A 14361-nucleotide genomic window follows, 5' to 3' on the forward strand; every position below is an offset into this window, starting at 1 on the left:
CCAGTGGGTGTTGAAGGCCTCAGAGTCCCCACTCCCCTTCTGGGCAGCAGAAAGAATCAGACCAGACTGCAACAAAGTGGACCCAGCAGACTTGATGGATACATCAATTCACCATTAAGGGTTGATATCGCAGTAGAGTTGCTGCGTGCTCAACAAGGCCTAGCTCCTGAACATATCAAGCAAGCTTAACATTTTTAAAAAGCAAAAACATCTACTCCAACGAGTATGATGGTATAAACTCCCTGGGAACATTAGACCCACAAAGGGACTGACTACCTACGGTAGTGACCAGTGCATTAAATAGCTCTCTTTAACTCCAGCTACTTACCAAAAATTGTGTTAGCTGCTAGCCTCTCACTTTGCAGCTCCCTAACATTCACCTTTCCAGTTCTTTTCCTCTCTTGTTCATTCCCCTCCTTCAACCCCTTTATGCTGCCCTTTTGCCTGCTGCTTATCCAGGCATCTCGATAGGTCAATCTAACCATTTCCAGCTCAATATCTCTAGCTTTGAAAACTTCTTGGGCTTTACCTCAAGAAATCTTAGTTCTAACTTCTTGAGCTCCAATGCCTCAAATGGAGTTAGACTCACTCAAACTAGGAATTACTGAGAAAGGAGAGTAAAGTAGACATGATGGGGGCATGCAGGGAAGCCTTCCCAAGAGGACACTGGACTAAGAGCCCAACCTTCTGGGGCTAATACTAGCACTGAGTTGGGAGTTCAGGCTGGCTGACCTTTGATAGAGAAGCATTTTTATATTATAATACAGTGAACATTTATCTCTAATTCCCTCATTTCTTGCACTTCATATTCCCCCAGAACCTTCTCAGTTATTTCCTATGTATACGGTATCTGTTACAGCTAAGTTTTATTAGATGCTATCGAGTTTCTCCAGAGACTGGATGCTATGTATCCCACCATTGTGAGACCTTTTCTTTGGGTCCAAGGCAGTTACGGGTTATTGGACATTATCTTTTACAGATAATGTTTACCACTTGTATTGCAGGGCTGCAATCATGCTATACTCAAAACTGAATAACCATGATGTTTCTTTTAGACATCAGACTTTCTCAGGGTAGCGAGGGATTGTAAACACAACTTTCCCCAGGAGGTTTGGGGAAGAAGTTGGTATGAGAAGCTCAGAACACTAAATAACACAATAGATAACTTTTACTCACTTCAATCTAAAGTCAATAATTTAAAAAAGAAAGGAACTTTAATAACAGGTATGTAAAACTAAATAACATACAAAGAAAACCAGGTCTTATCACCTTCTGGGCCTACACAACCCTTAAGGTCATTACAGCTACTTCATGCTAAAATTCTGTTGGACATCAACCACCACTACAACTAGTGGTAAATTAGGGAGGTTTTCAATGTGCACCTTAGCTTTGTGTATAGTATAACTTTCTTGTGTTTATTATATTAAAGTATTTTTCTTTTATAAAGTAAAGCACTGACTTGGACATTGATCTTTTTAGCTGGTATTACTGTGTAAACTGTAATTCTGAGTGTCTAACTCACGCCACCTCCTTGACAAGCTTTGGAGTGTGGCCTCACAGCAGCCATGGTGGATAACTAGAACTGATGCAGCTGGAGCTCCGTAACCAGACTGCCCTGGTTACCCACGAAACCAGTGGTCACAGTAGGTAATATGAGAGCCAGTAAGACTGTGCCTCCTGATTATTGAGCTTGCTCACGCAGGACATACAGGTATTATTACCTCAACAAAAAAAAGGCCACGTTTACACTATTATGGCCAAGAATGGCTAACTCAGGGTGTTTATAGGATTCTGTGAGGAATGTCAGACAACTGGTAAGCAATAGGTTCATTGCAGTACTCCCATGTCATGTAGTTGAATGTTGGCTTAGGGAAAATTAACATCACTTTTATGGGACACATATCTGTGTGGCCTGCTGGGAGAAGATATGTTATTGTTTTAGTTGCATATGATTCCAAGGGGGTTTACTATACTTTTATGCATGCTCCTTTTCACTCTTGGATTAATGCAATTTGTATGTGATGTTTTGACTTCTATGGGTTTATTGAAACCTTTCTCTCTAATTATGACACTTTTAAATTGCAGGGGGTTAGTAGAAAGGGCCAATACAAGGACGGTCTGAAATAGGCGACTGTGCTTGGGGTTGAGAAAGGAATTGTAGATAACAAGTGAAATAGATGGAAGTCAGGAGTAAAGCAATCTTTACCAACAGTATGTCAAAATACACACATTTGGGCTGGGGACTGGGTGGAGATAAATCTCCTGGATTCAAGAATGGACATTCAAAGTGCTATGTTGTGTGATGGTGGTTTCTAAAAACGTGTTTCTTCATGTTGGAAAAAGTGCAAGGTAGTTAAAAAATTGATCATTTTATTAAAGTGATGGGTGGTGTCCAAACTGATGGAGGCTTAGTTGAGAATGGTATAGGTGGTGTATAAAATTTTGGTGGTGCTTACATTTTGCATGCTGATGACAGTGTTGAAAAATCAGCAGACTCCTCAAAACAAAGGATTTGTGCACTAGTGGATGAGAAGACGAGGATGCTACTTACACAATTGCATAGTTGGAATGGATCTGTCTAAAGTACATGATGGTAGTTTTGTAACATTGGGAGATAATTAAATGGGGGGTACAAGTCTCAGAACTAGCCATTCACCAGAATACCTAGGTGTTTATTTAAGATATTAACTTCCATTTTTGCTTTTGTTTTTTTAAGTACTTTCATACTAGCGGTAGTTCCATTGTTTACAAGTATTTGTAGCTGTTGATGGAGGGGATGATGTGTTATATTTGTGGGACTTCTTGTACCAAGTTAATGTTCATTATTTGCGTTAAAAACGTATCATATTTGCAGAATGTTTCTCTTGTGATGTGCTCTGTGCTGACATTCCAAAACCAGCTCTGCTGTTAAAATTGGTGGTCCTAGCTTGCTGTTGGCAGATGTATCTCTTATGGGCTCTTGTTCTTTAGTAAACATGATGCATAAACTATTATTATAACTGACCGAGTCTATACTTCATTCTGAAGCAGCAAAGAAGGTCAGCAGGTGCAATGTAAGGGCACAAGATGGAGGAATGATGACGCAGGCTTATCTTTCTGATGCCCTGAAGGTGATGAAGAAATGACAGTGATTTAAGGGAAGTCTTAGTTCCTTGAGATGCCCTGACTGCAGTCCTTCCATCAGCAAGGCCTTCCAGAATCCAAGTAGGTGCAGCCTACCACCTTGTGTATGAAAGTAGGTTTTCCTGCCCTAAAAAATCAATCAGCAATGAATGCCTGCAGGGATCCCAGACCTGTGCCCAGTATGGAGAGAGATTGGCAATGAAAAAGAGGTTCCATTTCTAGTCGTTGTGTTCCTCTTAACAGGTGGGTAAGCCAACTATATTTTCCTGCCAATAGAGATGAACCGAGTAATGGCTCAAGATGCCATCATTTATTCTCCCCTGATGGCACAAGGTAGACGAACAGAGACATTTTTAAGATGAAAGAGTTCCTCCAGTCCTGCAGGATTTTTTTTTTCTTACCACTGTTTCCCAAATGTGTGGGCTTCTTTCCCTGGTGGCGAAATTGAGACCAATTTGGACAGCTCAAGAATGTTGTATATTGTCTTTCATCTGAACTGCAATTGTGAGGAGGGGTGGCCACAACACATGAAACAGTGGAAGAGTCAGTTTTAATCTGGTAGGGGAAACAGAGCTGACACAAAGGAACTGGTTGAATAACTCTCCCAACCACCAGGTACACTAATTTTAAGTAGAGGATCAGGCGACTGAGCAGTCTGGACTGTCTGTGATGGACATTTCCAGCCCAGCTCAAATGTTCTATCATGCATGTAACTATGGATATTAAAATGGATTATCTCCAAGGGAGGGCCGGTAGGCAGACTTCCCACAGGGGTAACTGAAAAACGCATGTGCCCCTAACTTTAAATCAGCCTGCCGCTGCCATCAAACAAAGCATAGCCTGGGTTGAGAGGGGCGTAGCCAGCATCACTCAAAAGAAGGTATGCTTTGTGTGCCCCCTTGACATCAGAGTCCAGCTTTTAGGTTACACACAAGGAGCATCTCTGGCAGGCATGCATGACTGTTCAGCTTTGCAGAGGAAGAACACACAGGGTTGTCTAGAAAGTATACACGGGAGGGTGGCACAACTTCACATAGCAAGCAGAGAACTTTTGTCATAAATGTAACCCAACCTCATCAACAAAGAAAACTGTCTGAATGCAAAATTTACCATTGTACGAAACCCCAATGGCTTAGCCAAACCCAAACAACATACCTAATTCTATATGTTTATGAGTCCATTTGTGTTGGCACCTCTATTGAAGAACCACACCAAACACTATTACTAAGGCGATAGATGGGCAACTTTAACCTCAAGTTGATGACAATAATATCTTTCCATGTAATCAGTTTTTCATCCTTGTTGCTGTGCTGAGTCTGTCACTCTTCTGATGTTAAACAACACCTTGTACTTCATGGCAGGTGAAGGGGCGGATCTGCTTGTGCATCTTGATCACATAGCAGCTTTAATATGCTTGTCCTCGGAGCATGGTTTTCCATGTTCTTCTACATGCATGTGGTTGTCCTGGTCTGGTTTTCTTCCTACCTCCGTTAGTCTGTTTCCTCTAAGGAAACCCAACCCCACCCCACCCCAACCTGTGCCCACCAGATGTCAAGTGTCCAGGAGGTGTATCTTTTCTTCTGTGATCATATACCGAAACAAAGAATTGCTGCAGGATGCGTTACTTGACAACGACTCACCAGGCATCAATACACCAGCAATACCCAACTAAACCTTAAAGTGTCATCGCTGAAGGGAGTCCACCAAGGAAGGTTTCCATCAATCCACAGAAAAACAAACATCTGCTCTTCTGATGTAAGTACAATTTCTTCCCCATTATTATCTCAGTACCATAAAGATTTGCTGTTAGACTGTTAGTTTTCCTCTGCTAGTATGTAGAATAGTACAGAAATATTTACAAGAAAGATGAAACCATGGTTCCGGTCTCATCCACCTCAAACCATTGTTTGGACATTGTTCCAATTTCAAACTGATGGAGACAATGCTCTGATTGTTGGGTTAACTCAACCTGGCTGCTACTCCTTAACCATTTAACTATTTGAGAATCTCATCCTGTGGTACTGTAATCATACTAAGTGCTTTTTGATGGAAGCCTTCCAACTTGAGTCTTCAAGTTTCATGAAGCTGTGATGCGTTTCACACTGGAGAGGTTTGAGGAGAGTAGGGGAAGCACGTGTAGGCACAACATCAGGTGTCCTGGATTTCACTCAGTGTGTTGGGCTATATAAGTACCCAAATATTGGGCCATGGAACCTTTGCATTAGGTTGTTGGCTTCAGAAGCCCTTTTGGGCAACTCTCATGTTTGAACTTGACCCCGATTCTATGTCAGGACCGGAGGCTTCAGATTATGCTTTAACATTCTCCATTTTATAGCTCAGCAGCCCATCAACTTCAAACAAATAAAACACAAGGGTTTACAAATCCCAAGAGTCCTAGCGGGTTCAACATTCCACCAATCAGGCAGCTCGGAGACACCATAAAAATCACCTTGAAGGAAAATAACTCCTTCTTTCTTTGCTGCTCAGCAGACAGATAAGTGTTTTCCTTGAATTTGATTTATCAGTGGGCTATTGCAAGTTGGGGATTTTAAAGGGAATTGTGGTATTCTACTGAGGCTTTATGCCTTCAGCTTGTTATATTTACTGGGTCACATTCTTTGTCTATCTGCCATTTAATTCAGCTTTGCCTTGGACCCTCATTACTGCTTCTCACTTCACTTCTCACTCTCATTGGCAGCTTTTCTCCTTTATCGCTGGCAGAAAGCGTTCCCCACCGATGGCAAAGCTAGCCTCAGTTCCCACCTCCCCACCTCCTCAAACTGTGTCACGGTTTTTGGATCTTCGCAGGCTTCTCCTGCAGTTTGCACAGTCCACACCTAGATGACACCAATGTCCCGACATTAGCATCCCGATGACGCTCACACTTGAGTCTCTATTCCCACCAGTATACTATTGGAGAAGTACCAGCACGGGCAGTGGTTAACCCCCAAATTAAGGTTGCACTTTGTAAGACTACACCAGGTTAGCAGCGATACGTCTGAATGCTACAGCGGGACTATAAACTGGAGTGCTGGGTCTCTGCAGATATTGTTTGATTAAGGGGAATTTGATTAATGCTTCAGGCGACATTATGGTGCTTTGACATGGTGAGGCTCTGCTCACATATCAGGCAAGCCTCTGATCTCATCCTTTCTAATTTTTGCTTTAAGGTGTTTATTACCCCTTATAAACCATGGCAGGTAGAATGAATGGGAACCAAACTAGTTTCAGGGAGGGTCAGTTTCCACAGATGATTATTTGTGGACTCTGTGGATGCCATAGTGCCACTAAGCCTCTAATCAGGCAGATTTTGATGGTGGCTGCTCAGCATAGCAGTGGGAAGCAGTGGCACAATGGCAGCCTCAGGAGCCTTTCACGGCGGACAACTCAGGCAGAGCTAAAAACTAAATAGGCGCCAAGGCCCATGGGTCCTTCCTCACCCCGACACCCTTGCACGGCTCAAGTAAACATTCCTGAAATGCCAAGCTTCCACCCCTTTGCATTCTATTGATTCTAGTCTACCTGGGCTTACTCCCATGGATGACAAGGGGGTACACTTTGGGGACTAATACAATAGGGAAGGCTTAGGAATGCAGGCCTCCGATGACAACTCCTATACCAAGCAGGGGCCTAGTAGACCCTGAATACTGGGTGCCGGTCCCAAGCGTCTCAGGGTGGATAACCCTTGTAATGACAATGCCTCAGGGGCTCATGATACTGAAGGCATGTTGGACTCAGATGATATCTATCACCCTGATTCGGCAGATTGGGTCCCAGGCCCTAGAGTAGCAAAGAGTTAGAGGCCGACATAGGGCAGAATGTCCTTCCTCATGCCGCAACAGGAAGGTTGCCCTGACACCAGAGATTGATGACAAATGGCCACTTTTATCACCAGATTTGTGAAAGACCCAAGAAAGGGCTAGATCGCTCCAGGAAAGCCTGCCCGGATAAATTACTGGGCTTTCTAGGTCCCTTACCTAAAATACTGGATATGGCCAAAGAGGCCAAAAACACAGGCCGTTTGATTCCCCATGAAATTTTGTCAGGCTGGGCACAAAGGGCTTATATGCTTCCTGGATACATTCGAATTGTCCTCTTTCATCAGAAAGAAGATGGTCCCTCCCTTCTCATTAAAAAAGATCCCAAGTTAGGGAAGCTATATAACTCAGAAGCCGATTCGGCAGCCAATGGGGATCTCTTTAGGGGCCCATTTATAATGGAGCAGAGCAAGTTTGTCACAATTTTCTTTGTTGGACAGGGTCCAACAGACCATGAAATGAGTGTTCTGCAAACTTGTTTTTGGAGGGTCTGTCAGGGGGAGCTCTTCTGGCTGTTCCTTCTCCCCACCTACCAGAGATTTACAGGCTGCAGCTGACAACAATTCCAGTATCAAGACCAGAAGCGGTTTGGTAGTTTCTTCCCAACCTAGGGCAGAGGTTGCGGAAACCGGGCAGCATCCATGAAGCAGCTAACACCCATGGTGGCACCTCAGGTAATACGTATCCCTTCTTTCCTACCAAATGTGGGAGGCCGACTGGGTCTATTCCTTCACATTTGGAGGGAGGAGACTGAGGACACATGAGTGCTGTGAACCGGTTCAGGTATCCACATAGAGTTCTACAGAATTCCAGTTTAGGCCCATCAGCCTTGTTCTACAGGCCATTCAGTGGCAGCCAGTATTCTCATCTCCCAGGAGGTAAGTTCTTTCTTAAACAAAAAAGCCATAACTTCTACAAAATTAGACCCCTGCCGGTTCCTCTGTAAATTGGTTCCTAGTTGAGGAAAAAGGCCAGGGAGTGCAACTGGTGATCAACCTACAGGAGTCCAACCAATGGTTAGTGTACCTTAATTTCAAGCTAGAGGATCTCCTTTTGTGGGATATTTTTCTGTTGAACAATTGAATAGTGAGGCTGGAATTCAAAGACGCATATTTCACCATACCAATCTCCCCCTCACCGCAGGTTCTTGCAATTCACCTAGGACAGTCAGGTTTACGAGTTTATAGCCCTTCCCTTTGAGCTCTCATTGGTCCCTTGGTGCTTCACCAAGGTCATGTGGCCTGTGGAAGTTCTGCATTTCAGGGGCATCAGATTAATCATTTACCAGGACAACATTCTGATCCTTCACCAGGATCCTACATCCCTTCTTCAGCATCTGGATTTGTCTCAATCCATCTTTCAGAGCTTGGGCTTCAATATCAACAAACAGAAATCAGAGTTCATTCCCACTCAATCAACCTGTTCCACAGGCTTTGTCATAGTCTCAATTCAATAGTTCCACTAACTTCCTCACAAGAAGTTGTCACTGATAAGGAAGGGGTAGAGGTGCACAACAGCAAAGACGTTTGTCTCTCCTTTCTGCATTCTACCTAGACCATCAGCTTACACTCTTCTTCAGCTAGAGGCCAGATCCCCTGGCAATAGTGACATACAATTTCATGTAAGATTGGTGTCAAATTTGTGGGGGTACACATTCTCACCCTTTTCAATGATAACCAGGGTCTCCGCTTAGGTCTGGAGCCAGACCCCATCCTTGATTCTGGGGACTGATTTGGAGATCTCAAGCGGGATCTCGAGTTCTTCTGGAGCTTTGTATGAACACGATTTCCAACATGATTTTCCCAGTCAGTCCATGGTGACAAATGGCGAGTGCCTCTCGCACAAGCTTGTCCTGGATGGTGCTCTCCATCTCATGGCATGGAAGATTACAAGGCTACTGGGGGATCCCAGGCCTTTCTGAGAAAGCTTCATAGCTCAGAGAGCGTCAGCAGATTTCACTACTTTACAGTATGGCTCTGCTTGGCTCCTATGGGTCAGTGGTGCCCGGGATGGAATCTGGATCCCGAATGGGCAGATTTAGTGCATGTTTTGAATTGTTTGTCAGAGGTTTCTCAAAAGGGGCTGGCCTACCATGCAATCAACATGCTTAGATCAGCAATCTCTTCTGGCCATGAACAGTGGCATGAGGTCCCAGTGGGGAGCATACCCTGATCTGTAAGTTATTAAGATGTATACACCTCTCCAAACCACCCTGTGTCGATACTCTTGCTTATAGGACATAAATTTGGCGACTCTGTCATGGTTGGATAATATTTATCTGTCTTGGAAGCAGTTTACAGGTATGTTAGCAATGTTTTTATGTTTGCTCTCTTGCAAGTGGGTGTCAGATGTGAAGGCTATGAATTTGTCTTCCAGGGTTTGTACGCCTGTGGGCATTACTTTTACAGTATCTCAAAACACCAAGACCACAATTAGGATAGTTCAATACCCCTCCTTTCCGGATCATCCCAAGCTCTGTGTGGCAAGATGTACTCAGACTTATGAGGCCCTCACGGAGGAGGTCAGACTGGCAGGTGCCCAGCCGTTGTTGATTTCACAGAACAAAAACAGTTAAACCACTTACTCCTCACTTGATTGCCAGATGAATTCGTTGGGTGATGTCTGAGGCAGGCATTGATATCATTATCTTTGGGTCACATTCAACCACAGGAGAGCTGGCTTTAAAGGCCTTTAAGGTGGGAGGCTGGTTGATGGATAGCTGCAGGGCACAAGACTGGTCTTCGGACTCTACTTTTAAATACTTTTACTTTAAACCCATTATGGATACTGCAAATCATGGCGTTGAGTGAGCTTTCAACAAGCATAACCTGAAGCCTCCACAACAAAATGAAAAATATCCTACCTATTGTGAAGAAAAGTTTCAATTCTATTAAGGACACAGAGGCGAAGATTATCCCACCCAAAGGGAAATTGATTATTTCTTCCCACCATCAAGCTGGTACGCTTGTGAATATGTTGGGATAGGCATGTAATTGGCTCTGGATTTTCAGGTGGTAATCTGAATATAGATGGTCATGTATTCTGTTATGTTATGTTGATTTCATTGCAATGGTTAGAAAGATAAAGTGCTTTTCTCGAAGAGGGTTTCATTGTGTGCCTGGGCTGCCTAATTGGTGGACTGCTGAACCTCCTGGAACTCTTAGGATTTGCAGTCCCTCACATTGGTTTATTTGTTTGAAGTTTATGTGCTGCTGAGCAATAAAATGGAGAAAGCTGAAGCATAACCTTTGCCTCCGTGTCCTTAACAGAATTGGCACTTTCCTGCTTAATAGCTAGGAAATTGTTCGTTCAGGAGTACTCCAAGTGCTAGACAGTACTGACCTCCTGGTGTCTCCTCAAATGGAAGTAAAAAGGAGAACAGTACATCTCATCTTTTTTGCCCCAAAAAATGTTCAATTAAATAGAAAGAAGGAGTAGCCAGCTACCAAGTTCTTCTTGTAGGCCAAGGCATGAAAATGATCGCACAGTGTTCCAAAGTTTTCTGAAATCAGAGCACATGGTTCCACACAGAGCTCGACCAGAGGAAGTCACCGATCTAAGGATGTGTGGACTGCATGCCGACTCCAGGAATCTAAATCCGCTGCTGTGGTGGTCATAGGCTGAGAACTGCAGTCTGCCAGAGCTGCATTCATTGTTAGTTATTTAGGTACAATTCTAACTGCAGGACTGAGAGAAGAGGGAAATGACCACTGAGTATGTTCACTTTGCTGAAAAGCTTCTTGTTCAGTCACAGAAACAGAAGACCACAAATGTGCCATCTTTTGCATGGGTCCCAAACTAGTCTATTAGGGAATTTGGGAGAATGAGCCTTGTTGTCAAGGCTTAAAAGCCCCCAGACACTTAATATCCTTCTCTCTATGCTTTTGATAGAGAGGAGATGTAAGAGGTGTTGACTGAGTCCCATCCTCTTCTCTCCCTTTGAGCTATGCAGGTTCTGCAGCATTTCTCTGTGTGTGATTTTAAGCACTTCAACATGGAGGAAGCAGCTGTGGGGCCGATGGTGTGGAAACGCTGAGATCAGCAGCAGCACAGAGTTCCCAGAATGAGCCAAAGTGGATGAAGTACCTGCATGAAACAAGGACAGCTTTTCCTCATATTACACATCAAATTGAAGAACCCCCATCCAACTAGTGGCAAGCACTTTGGGCAGTCGTGGTGCTTCATCCCACAGTTGTCCACGCATCATGCTCTGAGAGTAGTGCAACCAACCAAACACTGTGAGCGCTCCCGACTTTAACACCACGGTATTCGAAGATTCAAGTAGTACATCTGCAGGGATAATACACACATAAGGGGAGGGGGACATGGAAAATAAAACTAGAATACATAGAGCACGATGCTGAGAACCCACCTCTCTCTCTTTGCAGTAAATTGAGGGTTACAGATATAGTTACTCAAATAAAGGGTCTGATTTAGAGTTTGTCGGATGGGGTTATTCAGTCACAAATGTGACGGATATCCCGTCTGCCGTATTACGATTCCATTATATGCTATGGAAATCAATACGGCGGACGGGCTATCCATCATGTTTGTGACGTAGTAACCCGTCCGCCACTCTCTAAATAAGGCACAAAGTGTCCATGGAACCATCAACTTATACTTGATCTCAAGATGGTCAAGCAAATCCACTAAATGGAGCTGTCCCTCTGGGATCCCCCCAAAAGAATACACCAACTGTCACCATCTGGTATGGCGGTATGTGCAATGTAAACTAGACATAAGTGAAAATATGTGAAATCTGTGTGCCCTTATATGAAAATAAGCATGAGGGGTATGGCAAAACTACTAAGGTGTATAGGAGGTGGTATGAGCTGTGTGTGTTGCACTACAGTGAGATGGTAACTACTATGTGAGTTGCACTAAAGTGAACAGACTGGAGGATAGAAACTTCATCCAGAAAGCATAAACACTCCCAACATCTGTCCTCACAACTTCCTTCGTCTTCCCTCTCTCACCACAACCCCAGTCACTTACCTGCCATTCACTGGCCAGGTGCGAGTGATGTCACTCACGTAACAGGAAGCCTCGCAGCCCCCATCCAGAAGCACCATCTCACCGTCCTGCAATGGGAGACAGGGAAGAGGGTGTTGTGACTCTCACCTTAAAACAGGAGTAGGGTGAATTGGCACAGCTGTGTGTCATTCTCAGTACTGGAAATGTAAGGGGCTGACTGAGGTATATATGTGGGCTGATGTATTGAAATGGCTGTCAGCAGTGGAAGTGGCCAGGAGAAATAAATATTTCCTAAGAGCTGCATGAAGTCCCAGTACTAGAGTTCCATGTCAATGTTTATTGGCACTGGCTGAGTCCTGTGAGGGTTCCTTGTCCTTGAAGAGCAGGGATAATGTAGGTGAGGATGGAGCTGAATTAGCTGAGCAGTGTGTGGGTGCCCATGCTTGAATGATAGTCTGCAGCATGATTCTGGAAAGCTGTGCTGCCCTAACCTTGAATGTTTTCTGATGTTTTACCCCAGTGAGCTCATTAATCATGCAAGCCCACAAGAGGTGCTCTGTGTGTTTTACATTTTGTCCAACCTCAACAGCAGGGCACTGATGTCAGGCAAAAACCAAAAGTGTAGCCCTCAATCTGAGTAAGAGTAGCGGCCACCATCTCAACACAGTCCATGTAGTGACTGACTATGGCTGCAGTGAGATTCGAGCCAGAACAACTGGACTTTTTACATGGATCCCTGTGATGAAACTCTCTATCTGCTCTCCCCCCTGTACAATGATTCTTCAGTCACCATAACTGGAATATCTGGGCTCATCATATATGGGCATATAGGAACGATACATACTGTCTGTTTTGGGATGTCTGGCTTACTAAAAGACTTGAGAGGGCTAGGACCCACTGAACTTCATCTGTACATAATGTCTTAAATGTTGGTTTTCTTTGTACTGGGATGGTCATGTCCATTTGGGTAATCCCAGACTGTACATATACTCTTCCTATCCCACTACCATCCATTTAACTGGTGGATGGGGGAGGTGACCAGGCCATTTCACTTTGTCACTAGAGTAGGATACCCCTGCCTTAATGAAACACAGACTCTGCCTTTCAGACAGAGGCCAATATGCATCACACCTAAGCCAAACTGAAGTGGTCTTAACTTACAGACAGAAAGCCAATTAAATTGGCCAGCAACAGAAAGTTCCTACAAAACTAGAGAAGCCTTCAAACATTTAAATGTTACAGAACATGGTTGGCTCAAATATGCCACCTTGGTGACTCAATAGTATATTTACATCCTCCTCCCCCTCAAGCAGTATTTTCCTCTACTTCATCACAAAGACAAGGAGACCTCGAGAAGGCATGTAGATCAGTGCAGGAAGAAGTCTACAGGACATCTACCAGACTGCTACCCACTGTCCAGACTGAGCGTATGTCACCTGGCTGAAGAAACAGAAGACCTGCTTGCCTGTTAACCACTTCGCTGCCAGGCCTTTTCCCCCTCCTGTGCCAGGCCTTTTTTTGCCTATTTGGGGCAGTTCGCGCTTAGGCCCGCATAACTTTTTGTCCACATAAGCTAACCAAGCCAAATTTGCGTCCTTTTTTTCCAACATCCTAGGGATTCTGGAGGTACCCAGACTTTGTGGGTTCCCTTGAAAGAGGCCAAGAAATTGGCCAAAATACAGGGAAAATTTTGTTTTTTTCAAAAAAATTGGAAAAAGTGGCTGCAGAAGAAGGCTTGTGGTTTTTCCCCTAAAAATGGCATCAACAAAGGGTTTGCGGTGCTAAACTCAGCAGCTTCCCAGCTTTCAGGAACAGGCAGACTTGAATCCGAAAACCCAATTTTTCAACACAATTTTGGCATTTTACTGGGGCATACCCCATTTGTGCAATTTTTTGTGCTTTCAGCCTCCTTCCAGTCAGTGACAGGAATGGTCATGAAACCAATGCTGGATCCCAGAAACCTAAACATTTCTGAAAAGTAGACAAAATTCTGAATTCAGCAAGGGGTCATTTGTGTAGATCCTACAAGGGTTTCCTACAGAAAATAACAGCTGAAAAAGAAAAATATTGAAATTGAGGTGAAAAAAACATCAATTTTTCTCTACTTTTTACTCTGCAACTTTTCCCTGCAATGTCAGATTATCGAAAGCAATATACCGTTACGTCTGCTGGACTCCTCTGGTTGCGGGGATATATAGGGTTTGTAGGTTCATCAAGAACCCGAGGAACCCAGAGCCAATAAATGAGCTGCACCCTGCAGTGCGTTTTCATTCTATACCGGGTATACAGTAATTCATTTGCTGAAATATAAGGAGTAAAAAATAGCTATCAAGAAAACCTTTGCATTTCCAAAAAGGGCACAAGATAAGGTGTTGAGGAGCAGTGGTTATTTGCACATCTCTGAATTCCGGGGTGACCATAGTAGCACGTGAATTACATGGAATTT

General features: G+C 43.9%; 1 protein-coding gene across 2 annotated transcripts in view; it reads right to left on the minus strand.

Annotated features, from left to right (window-relative positions):
• XPNPEP3 (X-prolyl aminopeptidase 3) overlaps nucleotides 1-14361 on the minus strand; it is a 173174-nt gene that overhangs the window by 43612 nt on the left and 115201 nt on the right. For both annotated transcript variants that reach the window (XM_069231141.1, XM_069231142.1), the window contains exon 7: nucleotides 11937-12022. In XM_069231141.1, the coding sequence (XP_069087242.1) occupies nucleotides 11937-12022 (86 nt within the window). The remainder of the gene's footprint in view (nucleotides 1-11936; nucleotides 12023-14361) is intronic.

Source organism: Pleurodeles waltl, chromosome 4_2 (genome assembly GCF_031143425.1).
Source record: "Pleurodeles waltl isolate 20211129_DDA chromosome 4_2, aPleWal1.hap1.20221129, whole genome shotgun sequence".
In the NCBI taxonomy this organism is placed as follows: Eukaryota; Metazoa; Chordata; class Amphibia; order Caudata; family Salamandridae; genus Pleurodeles; species Pleurodeles waltl.